General features: G+C 42.1%; 1 protein-coding gene across 1 annotated transcript; it reads left to right on the top strand.

Annotated features, from left to right (window-relative positions):
- The first annotated feature begins 378 nt into the window (after positions 1-378).
- On the top strand, positions 379-19324 carry LOC133023593 (general transcription factor 3C polypeptide 1-like). Its single transcript, XM_061090665.1, has 40 exons — positions 379-642; positions 1512-1721; positions 3639-3815; positions 4747-4893; positions 5026-5122; positions 5204-5327; positions 5566-5745; positions 6184-6299; positions 6436-6488; positions 6589-6968; positions 7106-7165; positions 7637-7767; positions 8123-8247; positions 8346-8499; positions 8622-8725; positions 8990-9111; positions 9307-9663; positions 9749-9894; positions 10130-10227; positions 10312-10408; positions 11010-11193; positions 11320-11416; positions 11754-11886; positions 11972-12059; positions 12185-12246; positions 12479-12587; positions 12684-12826; positions 13214-13356; positions 13438-13522; positions 13806-13918; positions 14025-14084; positions 14173-14266; positions 14436-14608; positions 14826-15467; positions 15723-15865; positions 16211-16315; positions 16397-16683; positions 17187-17803; positions 17909-18095; positions 18881-19324. Exons 1-40 carry the CDS (start codon positions 422-424, stop codon positions 19091-19093), a joined length of 6777 nt encoding a protein of 2258 aa, XP_060946648.1. The 5' UTR covers positions 379-421; the 3' UTR covers positions 19094-19324.
- Positions 19325-21892: the final 2568 nt, after the last annotated feature.

The raw sequence follows: 21892 nt of genomic DNA on the forward strand, positions 1-21892 counted from the left end.
TAGATATGACACTGCATGCTTATGAATAATTATGTTATTTTCTAAAAAAAATAAATAATTTATGCAGTGTCATAACTACATCTCTGACGTTTATAACAAACCAGACCGTTTCAAAATCGGTTGAAAATTGAGTAAGTTATGATTATTTACCACTACCAACACAATGTTACGGGTGAGCGAGATGCCCCCTAGCAAGATGGCCGCCATGTGGTGACGTCTATGGTGACGTCCGGCTCCGTCGAACGAGACATCTATGGTTTCTCCCTCTCGACGCAGAGGCTAAAGCTGTGGCGTCATCACGTACGTACGGGGCCGCTAACTAGCTAGCTGTAGCATCACAGAGTTAGCACGCTAGCTAGCTGTAGCATCACAGAAGTTAGCACGCTAGCTAGCTGACGCCACAGCAGCTCCAGCCGAGGACATGGACCCGTGGAGTGCGGCCGCGGACGAGGTGTCCCTGGAGGGACTGGACGGCATCACGGTCCCCACCCTGTGGATCCGGCTGGAGGACAGACAGCCCAAGTTCCCCCTGAAGCTGGACGGCTGCACCAAGGAGCTGGTGTGGAGGTTCCTGGTCAGCAACACCGACCTGAGGTTCTACCAGCTGCCGCAGGAGAGACACGACGTGGAGCTGTTTGACAGGTGAGCTCCAACCGGGAAACACGACTTAAAAGTTTCAGCTCACACTTTAAAAAGAAAAAACACTTGCAGCTGTTTGCAAACTATTCAATACATCTGGAGGAAACACGAAAGAGAAATGGAGACAAGAGTTGTCTTTACTGATCCAAGATCGTCACGTCACACAGGACCAGCGATAACAACACGATTTATATAAAACAGAAGAATAACAGACTTTCAGATATTAAATTAAACATAAACCAGTTATGCATCAAAAACAAAACAATGTGCAGGTGGAAAATTGTGTGTTCTGGGTTTGCACATGTGAGAAACAACACAATACTGATCATAAATACAATGTGCAATTGTGCAATAAGATAAAATACAGTTGGACTATTTTATCTCCCAGGTGCTGGTTTAAAAGGCTGTTGTGTGTGTTCCTTCTGAATTCCTTCTGTTTATTGTGTTATTGTGTTATTCAAAGAGATGCACCTGCAGTTGAGTTTAACCCTCATTGATTTGAATGTATAGACTACAAAATAATAGGAACAGATGTCAACATTATGATTCTTCCAAAAAATCTCAACAATCAACACAACAAACTAAACTGTGGAATGTTCATAAAGGAGGATTTACTGCAGGACTGACATATGAGAGACAGTTTTAGTTCTATTTAGGTATTCTTTATAAAAAGTTTTACATCCTGGTCCCCGTAATCCACCGTTCTCTCCTCGATCTTTGAAGTTGATAAAGAAAGTTTTATCATTATTGGTTTAAAAAATGGTTAAAAGAGACATTAAATCATTTTCCTTTTCAGGATATTTCATTATGAATTTACCTCTTTGTTTCTTGATAGTTTCTTGATCGACTTCATGCCTCCCTTGTGTTTCCAGGTTTAAAGACATCGACCCAGAGACGGGCATTGGAACAGCGAAGACTTTTTCGGAGAAAGACAAAGAGGTCTACCCGGTCCACATACTTCTAGAAAACAAGGACGGGATACAGGGCTCGTGTCCCGTCTTCAGAGAGAGGAGCGACATCACCAAGCATGTGCGCTCCGAGTCCCTCACGCCGCTGGTCAGTCTGGAGGAGGCTTGGGAAAGGTTGGTAGTTGGCATTCTCACAAAAGAAACTAAAAAAAAGAATATACAAAGACCAGACAAGTTGTAATCGTGTCTACGAAGAGGAACCAAAGTGAGCTCTAAGTAGGGACGGGAATCGGCAGGGACCTCCCGATACGATACTATCACGATACTTAGGTGGCGATACGATATGTATTGCGATTCTGTAAGTATTGCGATTCGATATTACGATTTCCTGGGATTTCTTTTGGTTATTTTTTTTTTTTTAAATACTGGACCATGGAAAAATGTTGAATCATACCTTCAAATACTACACAGTCAAATTCACTTAGAGCTTTACCAGTTTTATTTCAAATATTAACATTAACTTAATGACTGCCAGGCAGCCAATAGAGAAAATAAATAAAAATGTGCCCTATTATTGTACAGCCACTGTCAACTGCACACAAACTGACAGATTAAGAAATGTATGCCACTTAGGCTACTTTTAAACAATAAATAAAAGGTAAATTAAATAGAATGAATAAAAGTTTCCTTAAAATATAAAGTTTGAAATAAACAAAAAGTAGGCTATTGTTGTTTGCATGTAGGTGATGCAAAGCTAGTGCTTGGGTGTGTTTAGATTCTTCTGCAAAAACAAGAGCTGGTCAACATGCTCTGGGGTGATGTTGCTCCCCCCATATATCCCCCCCGGTATAAACCAATAAATATGTTTTTTTTTAAATCGATTTGGGAGGCAGCATGGCGATTTAAAATCGTCATTCACAAGAATCGCGATCTGTAACTGAATCGATTTTTCCCCCCATCCCTAGCTCTAACAGGTTTCACGTGAAAATGAGAATGTAGAGTAAGTTTAGAGCAACTGTACATTGGTCTAATTCAGTGGTTCTCAAACTTTTTCTGTCATGGCCCACTTTGGGTCTAGAATATTTTTCATGCCCCACCCGCTCCCCCACACCAACAAAATGGGCCAAGTTTAACATGTGTATTTACATAACATACACATGAACATTAAATCCACATTACTTTCAGAATCAGAATCAGAAGTATTTTATTGCCAAGTACATTTACACATACAAGGAATTTGCTCTGGTTGTTGGTGCATACAATGAACATAGAAACATAAAAACGCAATAAATACAACATACATAGGAGAGCAATACAAAATAGGAAACCAGTATATATTTACTCACTGTTTACTTCTTATTTACTCACTTTTTACCAATATTTATACAAAGTAACATTTATTTTGACTATTCTGAATAAATATATATAAAAGATAAAAGATATAAAAAGTGAAGTAAAAAGTGAAATGCTAATTGCAAAACAGTTAACAGTGTCAGATTGCAATATGCAATGTAATGCAGTATAATATAATATGATATGATAATGTGTTAATTTAACACATCCTAGAGGTGTGGTGGTGGAATAAAAGTCTGAGTCAGGAATTTCTGACAAAAAGTTGTTTGAAAATCCTTTTTCTATCGACTTTTGTGACATTTGTCGCTTATTTAAAAAAAAGTCGTGCCATAACTTTGCTTAAATTCAACATAATTGAAGTACTTTTGGTGACATTTATCACTACATTCCTCCATCAGTCTGTACTTTTTCAATAATAGAGAAAAAAATTAATTAAATTAAAATCAATTTGTTACAAAGATGATAAAGCTGAACCAAAAAGAACACATGCATGTGACTGGGGTGTAATGTCTCTCAGTGTCTTCTTAATTTGTTTGGTCTCATAGATTTTTCAGACATAAAATACACACTTGTCTCATGTCCTAACACATTGACTGTGAACCCAAGAGCAAGAAAAGTTTCATCGTAATTTCTTTTCAACTTGGTTTTTGAACACTGTCTCTTGTTTGTCCCTGACCGGTGGGGCGCGCCACACAGTTTGAGAATCACTGGTCTAATGTTTCCTCTTCCCCTCCTCAGATATGGCCGTAAGCTGGTTGTGGTGGCATCGTACAGCGTGCGGTTCCGGACTCTGATCGGCAGCGAGAACGACCCGGATGTGAAACTGAACGACGACTCGTACTGTTTGCTGGAGAAAGTGGGTCGAGCGCGCTGGCAAGGGGAGCTGCAGAGCGAGCTGCACAGATGCTCCTTCAAGTACGAGATCACACTCACGTCCCATTCAGCTCACGCTAGGGTTGCAAAATTCCGGGAATATTCAAAGTTGGAAACTTTCCATGGGAATTAACGGGAATATACGGGAATTAACGGGAATAAACTGGAAATGTTGTGGGTAATTTATACTAACTGTATTTACCTTGTCATATAGAGACATAAATATAAACATTTAGTTTTGTCATAGGCTGATTTGAGCCCTGAGGAAACTTTGGGCACTTGACTATATGCTTCTGCATCGTTGTGTCATTCTTAACATAGGTCTTTGCACAGTATTTGCAAATGTACACAGCCTTTCCTTCTACATTGGATGGAGTGAAATGTCTCCACACATGAGATAGTGCACGTAGCATTGTTCTGTAGATAAGATGAGAAAAAAGTTTGTCAAAAAACACTAATGCAATGCCAGAGATATAAATAGTTAGCCAAACAATTGGAATCGTCTGTAAACATATTTTACAATTGATGGATAAGTGAATGGAAATAGGCTAGATGAACAGATGAACAATCCTCAATCAGCATGCTAATATATTTTCACCAGTAATATCATTGAAACTTACCTGACTAGTCCTGCACACTACAGCAGGCCTCAATAGCCCTGCTGTAGAGTGAAGGATGCTGGGAGTTATCTGTGCATGTGATGGAAGAATGCACAGTGGAGGGTTGAAACTCAACATGCAGCGTGTGCTGCATTCCATACATCTTTAAAATAGAGTTTTGAATGATGTTTTTATTGCTCAGTGTTTAATTTGTGTAGTTTTTTTTCCCTCAAAATTCCCAAAATTCCCGAGCTAAACTTCCCATGGAAAGTCTCCGGAAATGTACCGGAAAGTTTCCGCCCCTTTGCAACCCTAGCTCATGCCATTGTTTAGTTGTTCGCTTCCTGACAGAACGTTTTGTTGTGTTTCAATAGGACAGATGCTCGGAAGTTGCACTACATGAGGAAGTCGCTCATCAAAAATGGCCTCATCACCATGCAGTCGCACGTCACACGAGCTAAATCGGGACAGCAGCAGCAACACTCCATTCTGCTGCTGCTCAAACGCTTCCACGTCAACAGGTTTGTTGACACTTTGATAATCAAAGTCGCTTCCGCTCGTGTGTAATCGACCGACCAATTGACAAATTTATCGTCACACTTCTATGTCAGTACTTTTCAAGAGATTCCTCTTGACCCTTTCTGCTCCTTCAGGAGGACTAAGTACGACATACTGATGGAGCAAGTGTCCAACCTCCTCCAGCAGTTACCTGGGCAGTTTTCCACTATGATGGCGATGAAACAACAACTTGTAAGTGTCTCCCTGTTGAGTGTTTATTGTAATGTGTGTGTGTGTGTGTGATTGTGGTAATCATGTTGTGTTTTCATGTAGGATGTGGCGGACCGTACATTTAAGCGCGTGTTCCACTACATGCGAGCTGCAAAGTTGGTGGAGTTATGCCAGTTCCCTCTGGAAGAACTAGATCCCAGCGCCAAGAACTGCACGACCAAAAAAGGTAACGTGACACAGAAGCAACAATGCTCATTTCAAAATATACAATTGATCCAACACAAACACATTGTATTAGGTTATCATAAACAAACCACTTTCAACAATATGTTTTCAAAATGTGGGCTACCAGATCAAGTTTTGTGTTTTAAAGAATAGGAAAGTTGAATTTTAGGTATTAGGTTTTTGCCATATGCATTACACAAGTTTGAGGTTGTTGTTTTTTTTACACTTTTGTTTCCCAGGGACTAAAGTGCTCGTGCGATGCATGAAACTGCTGAAGCCGTATTCACAGAAGGGCGTCCCTGATGATGACGACGACGACGACGACGATGAGGAAGATGAGAGCGGAACAAGAAGGAGAGCTTTCCCTCGCTGTGGGCGAATCATGGAGAAGGATGTCCTGACACAGGCCTATCACATCGGTGCGTTCCATCAATCCCTTCTTTCAACACACTGCAGAGTCAGGCAACTAAAGTGGATTGGGGGTAGACAACCAAGGAGGCACTTGCTCCACAAGTCTGCGTTTAGTCATTTTGCGTCTGGAATGTAAAAGTCTATTTTCTACAGCTTTACCGGCTCAGTCAGTAATTTACAGCTCCTCTGTGTCTGTCATTTGTGCTGTCTTAAAACATTCAGACATTTAGAATTCAGACATTAATATTCATATAAAAATATTTAAAATACAGTCAATATTCTTGTTATCATCCTAATGTTGAGAATTTCCAGACTTGAACAAGCCCATAGACCTCTTAAAAAACGCACTATTGTATTAAACAATTTAAAATCAACAAGTAAGTAATGGATTACACTGTAATTTTCTCACGTCCAGTTGATGATTAATTAATTGTGTTGTTATTCAGTTTTATCCTGCGGCACAAAGGGAATGCCCAAGACTGGTATCGGGCACAGACTGCATGTTGGTAAACTGGAATCCCGCATGATCTGCCGAAGACTGGAGAGGGATGGTGTACTAAAGGTAGCCCATGAGTAAATGCATTCAAACAGCAAAAGCAATAGTTTACTCAAAATCTGCTCATTCAAGACTTTTTATTACATATAAAAATGGAAAGCTGTTATAATTGTATGTTTGTGTGATGTCTTTCATTCTGCAGGGATTCATGGAGGATGAGGGTCGGCAGAGGATCACTAAATATATCGGCCATAAGTGTGTATCTCTAAATGAGCAGAGGTTTCCAAATTTCAACACCACATCATATCAAGTGGGACGGTATTGATAATATTTCTCTGGTCACTTCTCTCGACAGGTGTGGGAGCGATCAGCTCAAGCTTTTTGCGAAGGAGCAGGAACGCAAGAATCTCCTCTTCTCCACCGCGCCACAGACATCAGAACCTGCAGCCGCAGCCGCCTCTAAAGCACCTCCGCCCCCGAGGTCGACAGGAAAAGGAAACACCAAAACGAAGAAGAACCAGAAAGCAGGCGGAGGAGGAGATGAAGACGCCGAAGAGGCTGGGCAGACATGTGGTGCTGGAGAAGTAGAAGTGGGCAGTGAAGGGTTGAATGGAGGCGGAGGTAAAGCAAGAGGAAAATCCAAAGCAGGAAGAAAGTCCAGAGGGAAGAAAGGCAGTGAGACAGAGAAGCAGACCCAACCTGACGTCCCTCTGATACAACCTACACCGGCTGAATGTGAGCGTGCAATATTTGCACTTTTCAGAAAAGATATGATTTAAAAAACCTAAATCCACATCCTGCCTGTGAAATATATAAATCAAAGAGTTGGTGAAATGGGCAAATAAAGCTCTTTATGTTCTGTCATCACTCAGGTGAAACCCCGACATGCAGCGAGTCCCGGACCAGTGCGACACCTGACGTTCTCATGACAGGTAATTCTCAGCAATTACACTTCACCTACACTTTAGCAACGGCCGATCTTTGGTGGAAAAGTCTCAACTGAACCAAACAGTGGATGCAAGTAAATACAAATATTTTCGGCCACCTGGGGGCAGCAGAAAGCATCTGCACGCACAAAACTGTCAGACCTTCATTCACGTTTCAAGTTGATGCAGTGAACTTGTTGGCAAAGTTTCCACAGGTGTCTTTTTTTTATAAAAAGTTATAAATATGTAAAAATATTACGTACTAGATCTTAAATATGTTTATGTAGGTTTTAAACATGTTCATTTTCATTTAATGCTTCTTCTGTCGTACTTTGAAAGTAGGGTGTTTTTGAAGAGAAATGTTTCCTTGGCGTCCATAGTTTGTAGATCTTGGCAAATTCTGATTATCTCTTGTATACAGTATTAATGTCTGCTCCCCCGTCTTTGTTCATTTTTTCATATCGTCTTTTTCATCAGAAAAAACTACAACGGAGGAGGAAGACCAGTCCAACAAAACGTCTGTCCCCCCCGTGGCTCAGCCTGAGGCATCATCAAACAAACCAGAAGACAACAACATTGTGGTTTATAAACACGTTTGTCCACAGGAGGTCAGTTTGATGGTCCCACTGGTTGGTGTGTGTGTGTGTGTGTGTGTGTGTGTGTGTGTGTATTGTTTATGCTCGATCAGAGCCCTGTTCTTAAAACGTGGTTCAACTAATTCATGCTAACGTTCTGTTAATCCGGTTTCAATAATCATGTTACTTCTCATTCTGTGAACCGGGGCAGTTTGTGTAAATGAAATAATAACTTATTCGTTGAAGTATTTCCAAGTTTCCAAATGACACATTCCCATTTTATTTAAAATTAAATGCTATGGCAAATTTTTCTTATTTGAAATGTTGGAGCTGAACTGTTAGCGATGAGTAGATAAAGGTAACGGCTCGATCCATCTCCTTCGTTCAGGCCCCCAGTCGAAAACGAAAAACAAAAGTTAAGAAGAAGTCTCACGAGACGTATCGCCTGTTGAAGAGGAAGAACCAGATCGTGGAGGCGGTCCGCAGCCTCAAGATCATCGAGGGTCTATACCCGTAAGTTTGTCTTTAATGTTCCTTCACTTCACATTGTTTTATCACAGAGTCAAAGTGGAGACAGTTATGTCAACACGCTTTCTTTTTGTCACCCCCAGACTGCAGAAGATCATCCACGATGAGGAGAAGTTGGAAGGAGTCAGCTCCAAGTGCTGCAAAAAGACCATTCTACGTCTCGTTCAAACTCTGTCGAGGGAAGGCTTGCTCAAGTTATACACGACCACTGTCGTACAGGATGGCATCACCAAGAAGGTCCGAGCACACACCCTTTTACAAACCTGTCATTTTTCTTCAATTGCATCCACTTTAAGGTTAACTTCTATCCCCACCGCTTGTCTCCTCTCTCCCTCTGTCTGACGTTGTTCTGTGTGCAGGTTCAGATGGTCGCCCATCCGTCCATTCAGCCCAATGATGACGTGGTGCAAAGAGTCCTCGATCAGGTCCGCTTCAAAATCTCCAGCTGCTACACACCCATACGGTGAGCAAACACTGACTACTATTATCAGAGCCAGGGTGTGAGAAATACAGAATCTCTGACTACTAGCCAGTTTAGTTTGGTGTTGCCGCCCTATCAGTATCTCATTCCTGCAACTGCGCCTCTTTTTGTCGTTTTCTTCTGTGTAAATGTCCTGCGCTCTCAACCCTGACTTAGAATGAGTCCGTAGTCTGGAAGAGGAACATGTCTTGTCTCTTGATTCAGTCTCTGTTCAACTGTTTGTTGTCTTCCTCTGCTGTCTCTCAGTCAGCTGGATGGGAAATCCGGAGAACAGGAAAACCAGTTGGACTCGGCAGGAAGTCCTTCTAAAGGACAAAAGGACAGAGCTGAAGAGAAGAAAGAGGAAAAGAACTTCAAGCCCACGACAGGTTGTGTTATTGTCCGAAGCACAAGGCAGCGGGAGTTGAATGTGCTGCAGTCTGTTTATTTTTTCAATTGTCCAGATTCAAAGAGAGACTTTTGGAGTGTTACAACTTTATTGCCTGAATTAGATTTTTCTTTCCTCTAAATATTTGCCTCCTGCTCATTGTTTTGTGCTTTGTCCTCTGTCCCTGTTTATAAAGTCCGAGGACTGGGTAAGAGCTTCGGCTTCCAGCCTAAGATGCATCGCCTGCGTGTTGTCCACAACTTCCTGTGGTACTTGATCTACGGGCACCCGCTCAAACACAACCCTGCTGAGTCCCACCCCACCGGGGAAATATCAACAAACGTGCACATCTCTGATGCTGAAGCCAAAGACCCGGACCACCCTGACAAACAGGATCCGAAAGACACACAAAACAGCACCAACGTAGACGAGACCACGCAGTCGTCTGACACCGCAGATTCTGCCGTGTCCAAGTTGGACTTGACGTCAGGTGATGAAGAAGAGGAGCAGAAGCGTGAATCAAAACCTGGTGACTCTCAGTCTGACATGAAAGGTGGGTTTCCAAATAAGCTCTTTGTTGTTATTAAGAGAACTTCTCTGTAGTTTCCCATCAAAACACCTCTGTCCGTCTCTGTTAGTGTACGCTGATGAAGACACGTGGAAGAGGTTCATTCCTCCTGCGCGTGTGCACAAAGAGCTCAGCAGTGGCTGGGCGGTGGTGGGCGACCTGCTCCTCTGTCTGCCGCTCTCCGTCTTCATTCAGGTCATCCAGATCAACTATAACGTGAGCACACTTTATTATTTCTGTCCTTGTGTCTGTTAGTAATGTGAAAATAATGATAAACACGAAATAAAGCTTGATGATATTGATTTTAGGAACTGATTCAACTTTATGATCATTTTTAGAGGGAGGATGTAGTTGTTGGCATGTGATAAATTGACACCTGAACGTATACAGTCTTTTTAGCACAGCTTCAAATGCAGTACATGAAAACACATTTGCTGATTTGTGTCCCAAGGTGGACGGACTGGAGGAATATCTCAACGACCCTGTGAAGCAACACCTACTGATTCGAGACTTGCCGCCCAGAATGAGAAGACAGCTGCTTTACAGACGGTGACTTTCCTTCTGCTTTTCTCTCTCTGGAACACATCACAACTTAAATTCCAAAGCTGAGTGTTTGTGGTTTCTTTACAACAGGAAATACCTGTTCTCATTCCACGAGAATCTGCAGAAGCTGGTCTACATGGGTCTGCTGCAGCTGGGTCCTATTGAGAAGTTCATGGAGAAGGATCAGGTACAACGTCAACACAGGAAATCACGCGTGTCAGATGAAAACACAAACAGGAATAATCACTTGATTGTCTGATCCTCTCTTAAAATACAGAAATGCATTTGGCTGTTAAATAAGGTTTTACATCAAATAGACAAATATCATTGTGTGACATTTGAAACAAGAGAAAGGACTGAAGGTAAATCCTTGAATTTTCTGTTGATGTTTGATGTTAAATAATGTGTTTTTCCCCCTTTATCATAGAAGTAGTTCAGCAAATGAAGATTAAGGTTTTAAATACATTTCAACAGATCTATGTCAAAGCAAAATTAATATAATGATTATTATAATGCTTTGCTGCAAAGAAATTAAAATAACATCATTGATGAGAGTTGAGAGTAAGAAGTTGACAGGAATAGAAATAAAAACTTTCAAGTTGAAATTCATGTCTTCTACAAACAGAACTGGAGATATCAATATATGTCTATTTAGTTAAAAAATATTCACACAATGTGTTTTAAATGAAGCGTGAATGTCAAAACAAGTGAAACACAAGTTGTTTGTTTTCGCCAAATGAAATCAGACTTGATTAACCTCTCTTTTTGTGTCATCTTGTCTGATTCAGGTGTTTTTGTACCTGAAACGAAACACCACCATCGTGGACACCACCAGCGCCGAGCCTCACTACTGGCTCATCACGGAGTCACCTGACAAACCATTCGAGAACCGCAAGTACACGTTCAACACCTTCGAGGACGTGGAAAACTACTGGTTTGACCTGATGTGTGTCTGCCTCAATACACCGCTGGGTACATGATCACACACACACACACGTGTGTGTATATAAAACCAGAATCAATCCCAGCACTGGTGATCGTATGGAAAAAAAATAATTTCTTATTCTGAAGACGTGTTTGTGTCCGAATTAATTCTAGGTGTGGTCCGCAGTAGGAAAAGTGCGACAGAGGAAGACTCTGCTCCGTCTTTTGTGCGAGAACGCTCAGTGTTCGTTGGAATCGCATACCTTCTGAAGTAAGAGCATATTTTCTACAAGTTTCAGTGTAAAATAATAAGTATTTGTACACGTTAAATGATTTTACTTGCTAATTATTTAATCAACCAATCATTTCAGCTCTAGTATAAATGACCAGTTCTTCTCCTAAGGAATAAAGAAAACAGTTAAATAGAATCAGATGCAGAGAAAGGGAAAACATTGCTTCTGAAGTAATGAAGAACCTGCTATTTAAGCTTTTATTTTATGTTTTGTTTTTCTAAGTGTGTTACCTTGAAAACCGTATTGACCTCATGTGTCCTGGCCGTCACACACACACACACACACACACACACACACACACACACACACCTACAGGGGCAGCCTTGAGGTTTGTGATGACGGGTCGATACCAGGAGACGGTAAAGGAGCCGCAGGTCTGGATTCTGAATTCTTTGCTCATCTTAAACGTAACTGGCTGTGGACCAATCACCTCCTCGCGGTCAAAGCGGTACGTCAACTCAACAAGAGCCGAATATTCACTGTTGGTACGTTGAGCTCATGCATCTTTGTTTATCTGTTATTTTGTTTTTCAGAACCCGGCGATTTTCGAGGCGAGGGAGAACAAAATCCGACTGAAGAGCTTGCTGAGTAAAAATGCTCTCAGGTTTGCTTTCAAAGCTGGTGAGTTGGTTTTAAGTAAAATGACTGTTTACAATCCTTATAACAGAACGGATGAATGTATGTTGAATATAATAATATGTATCTACGCATCAGTAATATAGTTTCTATGCATCTGTGTGTAACAGGAGGATCCACAAAACTTCGTTATTTGACAACCAAGCTTCCACTGGTGGCAGAAAATGTTGAGGTATATTTTGTATTATCTTTACATCTAGTCAGAGTGTGAATGATGTGTTATAGAAAAGTGTGGCGTATAGAAGAGCTGTATTCTATGTGTGCATGAATGACAGAATGTGACTTGTAGTGTAAATCACCTTGAGTTTTTAAGTTAAGCAGATAAATAAATGCAGCTTGTTTAACTTTTAACAAAGTTTAAGGGCTTCACACGATGTTTCTTGCTCTTGTGTCTCTGTAACCAGATGGGAATCGAACCTGTGACCAGAAACCAGCAGGTGGTCGGGGGAAAGAGACAGAAGAGGAAGAGAAGCAAAAAGGAGGTTGTCAAGGTCCCGCGCAAGAAGAAGAAAGGTGCAGAACGGCTAAACACACAAATACAAGCATGTTCCAGATGGATAAAAAGATGGAAAGTTGACAGATTGTGGTTTCTGTTTCTTTTTCATACAGAGCCAAAGAAACGCACGCCCGCCCACGACGAGGCCGACCACCAGGCTCTGAAAATGATGACAAGGCAACGAGTCTACTGGTCTGTACAGGAAGACTCTCTGATGATGCTCTGCAGTGTGGCCTCACACCTGCTCAACAGCAAGGTACACACACACACACACACACAAATACATGAAGTGGTGTCGCCCAAAACACAGACAAGTATATTTTAAATGGATCCTTTGATTAGTGTGATTTTATTTCATATGGTTCATTGTGTTTTTTTAAATCTCCATAGAATATAGTGATCAGCAATTCCATCCATCTGTGCATTTGTCCATCTTTCTGTCCATCCAACCAATTTGTATTTTTTCTCCATGATACTTCACAAATTGATAATTAATGACAAGAAATTATTCTTCTTTCATTTTTCATATTCACATGTATTCTGTTGTTTAACTGCTTCACTTGATTTTAAATGAGTGCCATTGACAATCATGCATTGACCCTTTATTTAAGGAACCATACATTAAATTGTCGATCTGTTGCAGTTAAAGAGGCCGTTTGTTCCGTACTGTGGGGTCAGAGACCTGCTTCACTCAGAGTTTGAGATATCGATGGATAAAACCTCCGTCGCTGTCGGACGTCGTACGCGATACATCCTCAAGAATCCTCAGACGCTCCTGAACTACAGGTTGGCACAGATTACAGATGACACAATTCAAAAACACACTTACAGTCGAGAGGTTCCACTCACACAAACCGTGCGTTGCAGGATCTGTCTGGCTGAGATCTACCAGGACAAAGCTCTGATGAAGCAGCTGGAGGAGAAGAAACCTGCTGATCCGAATAAACTAGAGGTGAGTTCCCTGTTTGTTTATATCGGAGTCTGACAGATTTTGGGACCTATACCAATATTTTGTAGTAAAAAATTGTGGATACAGATTAATTGGCTTATATATGTATTAAAAAGGAATTTGGTAAGATGTTGTTATCTAACCTTTAAAACAAAGAAATCTAGTTTAGGCTTCATATTTTACAAAACAAATTATCATATCTACAAACAAACACAGATACAGATGTGTCTGTGAAGTTTGACCTTTTTGAAGTCACAGTGTAATATTTCTGCCTGTGTTGTTTTAGGATTGTACTGCAGCTTTCCTGGAGTACACCCGGCTCCTCCGGCAGAAGTTCAGCTCCTTCATGAGCCCGCGTGACATCATCACGCCGGACACCAAGCAGGAGCTCTTCTCACGGTATGAAGAAGAGGAGGAGGAGGAGGAGGAGGAGTTTCGATGTGCTGGTTCAAGACCAGTAGCTGAGTGCAGCGTGGGAAATAATTCTGTTCTGTGTGTGTTGCAGGTTCAAGGTTTCAGCTATAGACAGTGCAAAGCAAGTGTTGGGCAAAGATACTCTCAAATGGTAAGGATTCATGTTTTATCTCCATTGCGTTAAATATGTTTTTTTTTATGGTGGAAGTTAATTGTGTGTTTGTGTGTTTCCATTGCAGCACAGATGACATTCACACCATCGTGTTGCACAACCTGATCCAGAGCACCCTGGCCATGACCAACGGGCAGATGAAGTCGTCCAGATCCTTTCAGGTAAAGTTTGATGTGACTCCACTTCACAGGCTCTGTTTAAAGCTCATTTCAATAAACCCTATGGCAGAGGTTTACCGTAGAAACACCAGGAAATAGAAAATAAATCTCACTAACAAACTCGAAACCCACACAGACTTCTAATTGTTCTGTCCCTGTCCCCCCCCCTCAGACCTTCCACATGTACAGTAAGTACAACCAGGAACTGCTGTGCCAGGTGTTCATCCAGTGCAGGAAGAGCGGGCTGGTCAACCGGCGTCGTGTCAATCAGCCATTTGGGCCGAAGAAGAACCGAGCGCTGCCCATCCTGCCCATGTCCTACCAGCTGTCCCAGTCCTACTACAGGTACACGACCATCCGAGCAAAGATACTGTCAATACTCAGATTAAACCTACTGCTGAGGTTTGCTGCTCTATAGTTTATTATTAAGGAGCATTTGCCTTTTTTAAGATGCATGTTTCCATTTCATGTTTTGCACCAAAGTCTGTATTTAGTTCTGTTTAATCATCTAATCATGGAATTTAATCACGGATCATCTAACACGCGGCCTCTTTCCCTGCAGATGTTTTACGTGGCGTTTACCTTACTCGCTGTGCACCGACTCCTTCCGCTTCATGAGAAGTCTAATAAACAACGGCACAAGAGACGACAGACCCGTCACTTTGTTTTACCACGAACCAGTAAACCGGTTGGAGAACGGTGAGCAAGTGTTGGAGCAACAAAAACTGTCCAAAAGAAAAGAGAAACAAAGTGAAGTGAACACTGAGAGCACAACAGTGAGTGAACCAGAGGAACAGCCGAAGGATCCCAACGCTGAGTCGACAAAAGAAGGCGAGAACGAACAGAAGCAAGAGGAAGGAGAAGAGAAGTTGATGGAGGTGGCCAAAACGGATGAGGAGAAAAACCCAGTGGAGAACCTTACAGCTGGTTCTGCTGAAGATCCGTCCAGCCGAGAGCAAACAGACGATCTGCTGCCCGAAGAAAAGCCGTCAGAAGAGGCCGCAGCTTCGGATCCGGAACCTGGAGTTTCAGCGGATCCTCCAGATGTGTCGGACATGCTGCCGTTCTCTCTGGACTCCCCGGGTGGAGCCTGCGTGGTGTCACTCAGCCTCATATCCCTGGGTCTGCTGAACGTCTTCCTGTCCATCCCCAGACAGATGGTGGTGGTGGACAGCACCCTGGTGGACAACGAAGTCGTCAAGAGGTGAGATATGGAAGCGTTGAGGGATGTTTGAGCTATTATCAGTCAGTTGAGTGATTCAGTCATTTGTTGAGCAAAAATGGAAGAAATCCAAATAGTTTCAGGTTTCTGTGACGGCGAATATGTTTTCTCTATATTCTTTAATAGATGTATTGAGAAAATAATGGTCATACTTAAATCTAATAACAATTATTAGCTGTTGCCACAATCTATTCTTATTTCTTTTGAATACTGACTTGAGGTGAATTGTTTTCGCAGCATGGCAGCTTTGGAGGAAGAGGACGACAATGACGATGATGAGGGTGAGGAGTGCGAGGGGAGAAAGAAGCTGGAGGTGAAGGCACATCAGGCGTCACACACCAAATACCTGATGATGCGAGGGTTCTGCTGCCCGGGCATAGGTAGAGACTGGACTTTTTTACTTTTAATTCAGATAATAAAAACTAAATTTGTGCTGCTTGCACGTAGCAGATGACAGAGCGATGAGTTTGGTTTTCAGCAGCTGGATTAAATGAAGGGTACAAAAGTAATTAAACAACAATTAATTTTGTATTTCATATCGAGTTACAGTGATAAATATAGTAACACTTAAGTAGTTGATCAAGAGGAAATTAATCATTTACAAGTTTGATGACTGAAGTTATTTATCAAGCTGCTTTAGTTTTTTCATGTTTAAATCATTGTGAATGCATTTACTTTGGATTACCATCTACGGTTTGTTTGAAAACTACCTTTTCTTATTTCAGTCAAAGTGCGTAACCTCAACACCAACGATAACATCGTGGTGGAGTCGTGTATCATGAGGTTGCAGCTGCGAGAAACACCTGCTCACCACATATTCAGCCTGGAGGGTAAGTTTCAACACACTCAGTAGATTTAATTTAAATGTAATCTGCAAAACTAATTCTGTTTCCTTTTCTCTTCATGTAAAGACTCTCCTCCGCTGGACTTACTTAAGTGTGGTCCATCCCTGGTTCCCTCCATCCTCACCTCCACCGTCTCCTCCTCCTCGCTGTCACACGGTGTGGAGGAGTGTGACAGGAGTTTGATCGAGCAAGGAGGATACACTCCTCAGGACATAGAAGCATGTGCGGATCTCAGGAGGAGCTTGGAGGAAGCTGGTGAGAAAGGCTTGGACGTGCACGACCTGTACCAGGCTCACGCTCACCAGGTGAAGCCCGGGTCCGGACGCACCAGGAGCCTGCAGCAGTACCTCCAGGTAAACTTAAGCAGAGAAGTTCAAAAGAGACTCAGTAAGATCTGTGACCCCTCATTGTTTTTCTGTAAAACCTGACTAGGAACATTGGAAAAAAGATCCATGTGAAATACCATAAAAAGGTCGAAAATTTGCACAATTAATAAAAGCTAATTCCAGTGGAGTTCAATGAAAACTTGACTTAAAGAAAAACTGATGAACACAAAAATTTGCTGAACGATTAGCAAAATGTAAAAATAACTAATCAATTCAGGAAAACAAATTTATATCACTACTTTAAATTGAAGTTTGACATCATCATCCCTGTGACACCTGATTGGAGATGTTGTTGTTTGTCATGTTGGTCCTAACTCCTGTTGTGTACGTAAAAGTCATGGATTGAAACGCACGTTAATTAACATTGAACAGTGATTTGATTGATTTCCGGGGGGGTGAAAAGTCAGTTTCCTAGTTTCTTATGTCTCTGGATAGTTGCTGATCTGATGTTTTCCTTCTTCTGGCTCCAGGACCTGCATGAAGAAGGGCAGGTGTTGAAAGTCGGGGCCCAGGGCGTTCGGTTCGTTCTCCTGAAGCACGCGGAGCCGTGGCTGCTGACCGTCAACTCCAAGCAGTGGTCCCAGGCTCGCGTCACGCCGGACAGACTCAAGTTCTTTAACAATCCCTTAATGCGCAAGAGATTCAGGCGTGAAAGCAAACAGGAGACCGAGGAGCCGCCGGCCAAAAGAGCTGCTTTGGACAAACAAGAGAGCAAAGATGGAGCGGACGGAGAGAATGGAGAGAATGGAGAGAATGGAGAGAATGGAGAGAATGGAGAGAATGGAGAGGTCGGAGTAGACGGAGTGGGAAGTGACGTGACAAGAGAGACGCCGAACGAGGAGGCACAGACGGAAAAACCGACGGAAAAACCCATGAGGTCAGATGAGGGAAGTGGAGAAAAACAATTGACTTTGGAAGAAGCGGAGCCAGTGGAGCAGACCCAGCGTGAAGAGGAAGGGGAGGAGCCGACCGGACAGGAGAAGATGGAAACTGAGGTGCCACACGAAGAAAAGAGAGAGTTGAGAAGCAGCAAATGTACTGTAGACGATGAAAATGTTGAAGAAGCGTCAGGATTATCTGATGCAGAGTAAGTACAGTAGTTATCTCACCACGGTTTACCATGCTTTCACCTTTCACCTGTGCCTAACCACCACTTCCTCCTTCCTTCTCTCTGTTTTCATCAAACCTGCAGTGAAAACGTGAGTTTCATCAGCCGGCCATGGCGCCTGGTGGACGGCAAACTGAACCGCCTGGTGTGTAAGGGCATGCTGGAGTCCGTTCTCTACCAGATCATGTCCCGACCCGGCGTCACGCAGCAGGCGCTGGTGGAGCATTACACCAATGTGCTGCAGCCAATGGCCGTCATGGACCTGGTGCAGGTATGGTATATTCTGGGCGGCCGAGATGTCCAAGTTGTTGTAGAAGTTGATGATGAAGGAAAGGAACGCGGACCCAGTACTTACAAGTATAATAATGTTTATTGCACAAAAGTAGTACAGGTCAAGACGAGCTCTAGAACTCGGAGAAATCACCCAGGCCAAATAGTGAAGTCTGACTTCCAGGGGTCGGACACACAATATATATAGAGGGAGTGGTTCCGCCCATGACTTCAGGTAAATGCCGTCCCCCATGGGATTTCTGACTAAAGAAGGACATGTTTTTGTGTCCGAACATGAAGACACATTGGTCAAGAACATTCCTTCTACAGCCATCCATTAGCTGGTCAGAGATAATTCCCTAGGTCAAAGGTCCTTCCAAAGAGGGAGAGAACTACTATGATAAACATCTGGAGGATTCTCTGAGACTGTCTAAGAGTCCAGAAGATAGGCATCATAAATGGAAGTCTGTCATTGTGTTTCGAACACATACCAAAATAATCTACTCTAACGAATATACGACACAGGTAAAGAGAGAGCATGGATCTGTAGACTGTTTAGTCTACAGATCCATGTGCTTTGTTCCTCCATACGGCCATACTGTAAATAATCCCCTCACCTGCGAATAGTTCTTTATTTCATGTTATCTCTGTAAAGTGGGAATATTCCTTTTGGGCAGCTTCATATCTTAAGTACCATGTTCAATTATTTGTCACTCGTTACAAAAACAATCAGCTTTAAATCAATTGTTGATGTCTAACGTATTTCCCTCTCTCTCTCTTCTGTAGGCACTGCTGGAGATTGGTTCTGTGGCGAAGAAAACTCTGGTGAAAAGTCCCAAGCCGTCCCTGTTCAGTCGCCCGGGGAACCAGACGAGACGCCAGGCCGAAGAGAAGCTGGAGGACCCGAGCTCTGTGTTCTACGAGCCGACCATCAGCTGCTGCCTGCGGCTCAGTCGGCTCCTCCCCAACGAGCGCCACTGGAACTGCTGCATACCCTGAAGGTGTTCGTCCACCTGGCTCCACCTTGGAACCGCCGTCAGATGTATAATAATTCTAATTTAGTTTAGCGACGTTCAGACTCTGTTCTGATACTTTCATGACAATTCTGGTTTTACAGAAACAGGGATTTCTTTGTATTTTTTTCAGGGTTTGTCCTAAAATGTAATTGGGTTTTTGTGTTCAACTTTTTGTAATCTAACGTTACAATTTAAATAAAAATACCTCACGTGACATTCTTGCCTATTTTTGAAGTGATACATTTTGGTGACACCACAGTGATCATATTGCTCCATTCACGTATCACGCTGTTTTTCATCCTGAGAAAAAACTAGTGCCAGTCTGCCAGACCAGAAAAGAGTTTCTCTGTGGCGAGGTGTCACTTGGTTTTGAAGTGTCGCTGATTCACAACTTCCTGCACAACATCCCTGAACTGCAGCCTCTCTCCTTTTGGTTTTTGTTTGCTTCGTCGTAGTTTCTTTCAGGTGCTCCATTTAATTCACCTAATTCACAAGTTGGGCTAAAGGGAGATTGCCATAACATTTATACTATCTGTTTCTCAACAAAACACTGAGGCTTTCAACATGTTGGTTACTTTCCTTCACCTCCTTGCAAAGCTGCTTTTACCATTTCTGGAAACTGACATTGCTTTCAAGCTGAGAGTCTTTTTTTTCCTGCCTTTATTCAGTTAATCTTCAGGCAAAGTTTATCTTGCAGTAGCAGTGTGTATCTTGGCTGATTTCCTTGGGTCCTGCAGCAGCACAAGGACTACACAGAACCGGGACCCACCAATATAAACAGTGCTGCGCATTGTTAAAAAGGAAAGTAAAAGAATGAACATTTTGATATATTTAAAGTAAAGGTGCTGCAGAAAAATGATATCTGCTTAGGCAACAATGTAAAATAGCTTTTTAATCTTGTTACTGACTGAGGTGGAGCTTCTCTGTATTGGGCCGCAGCTGAAAATGCTTCACATTATCGAATTAATCAGTGGAGAACAAATCCCTCAAATTTCTGTACAGTACTTGACCTCATTAGATGCAACATCCCGATGAGGAAGTGTGACTGCTGATATCTGCAGATCTAACATAGTGTAAGAGTTCATATGCTATTGTAATCAGTCACATGTCCGTGTCCAACATTTCCTTAACGATCTGCTGACCTGACACCTCCTGTTCAGATTGTCACTCACACACACTCCTCACAGAACAACATTTCTGCTCTTATACAAACTCCTGTCTTCATTCGCTGTAAACTTTGACACAAGGATACGTTTTTAACAGGTTATCTGTATATCGCAGCTGGTTCTGAGCGCTGGTGAAGAGTACGTGAGAGCAGAGTGGTGATTTTTAACTTTGTAACCATGGCAGCCGAGTCAGGAAGCCGAGTGATTGAGATCCCCGGGAAGTTGAGGAATGTGAGTGGGATGTTTCCTCCTAATGAGCACAGGAGTCTCTGGACTCTTAACCTTTCCATTTGTTGCCCGTGTGCAGGCCAAGTACAGACCCACACGTGTTGAGGCACAGATACATGTGTCTTTGTGTGGGGGGGGGGGGATTTTGATGCTCATGGCCCAGAGGGGCAGGAGAGGAAGGGGGGTGCAAGCTGCTCCAGGTACAGACAGCTCACCTGAGTAATACAAGCAGACAAAACCTTGAGCTTCATCTCACAGAAACAGTTCTCTAATTCAAACGTAGGAGGTTTGTTCTTAAAATGTTCAAAGATCGAACAAGTGATTCTGGATCATCGAAACATTTCCTGTTAGTTTCTTTCTAATGAGCTTTTACTAGTGTAGCTGCAGTAATTAGTTCATTGATCTCATGTCAAAACAGCAAACAACCACTATTCTGATCAGTCATTATTACTTTTGAGTCTGTGATGGAAATTCATCTTGAGATTTGAAATAATGAAATTCCCAGACTGGCTCTGCAGAGTCTATACAACAAGCTGGTGCTCAAAATGGAACAACTAGCCGCAAGTTCACAAAAGCCAGAACTTATACAAAGAGGTCCTTCATAAAACGTTATAAGAAAAAAGATATGAAATCCTCCTGTGTGTCTATCTGCTGTGTCCGTCCGCTGTAGCAAACTCCCAACGTCACAGCAGTGAGACGCCTGGTCCGGGGATTTCCACAACCGTAGACACTGGTCACTGGAATTTCCCATAACAAGTTGTTCTAAATGAATTACCTCACATGTCTTTGACTGAAACATAAAGTGTTTGACCTTTAAATGATCGTTCAGACGTTTAAAAGTGTCAAATTCCATGTTTGGCAATTGTGCTTTACCAAAATCTGTGTTTTCTGGGATTCTATAGGCGAAGAATATACACATTTATTTTATACAACTAAACAAATAATCATGGGTTTATTTACTATCAAATATTGTTTTTAGCTTTCTCTGTTTAGCCTGAAACATTGCATTGTACCAGTTATAGAAACGGATTAGAATTTAATATCATTTGTCTCATTTAATGTTTCTACTTATATTCATCTTTTTTATGTTGTTGATTGATAATGTGAACATTTTTCATCAGGCCTTCTTTGAAATGTCATGAAGTGAGCAGATTACTAGAAAAACAAACTAAATACAGTCATTTTAAAACTGTTATATTAATTACTCAGTAAAATTGAAATAAATAAGTTCACAACTAAACTGAGAAGCTACAATTTGGAATTTATAGACGCTAAATAAACAATCTATTTAAAATGTACAAAGTTTATCTGTGTCCCAGATTCCAGATGAACCGGGAGTGGGCTCCTCCTAACAGCTCCAGGATCTGTATCTACACAGTGTCTCACTT

This window comes from Limanda limanda, chromosome 2 (genome assembly GCF_963576545.1).
Source record: "Limanda limanda chromosome 2, fLimLim1.1, whole genome shotgun sequence".
In the NCBI taxonomy this organism is placed as follows: Eukaryota; Metazoa; Chordata; class Actinopteri; order Pleuronectiformes; family Pleuronectidae; genus Limanda; species Limanda limanda.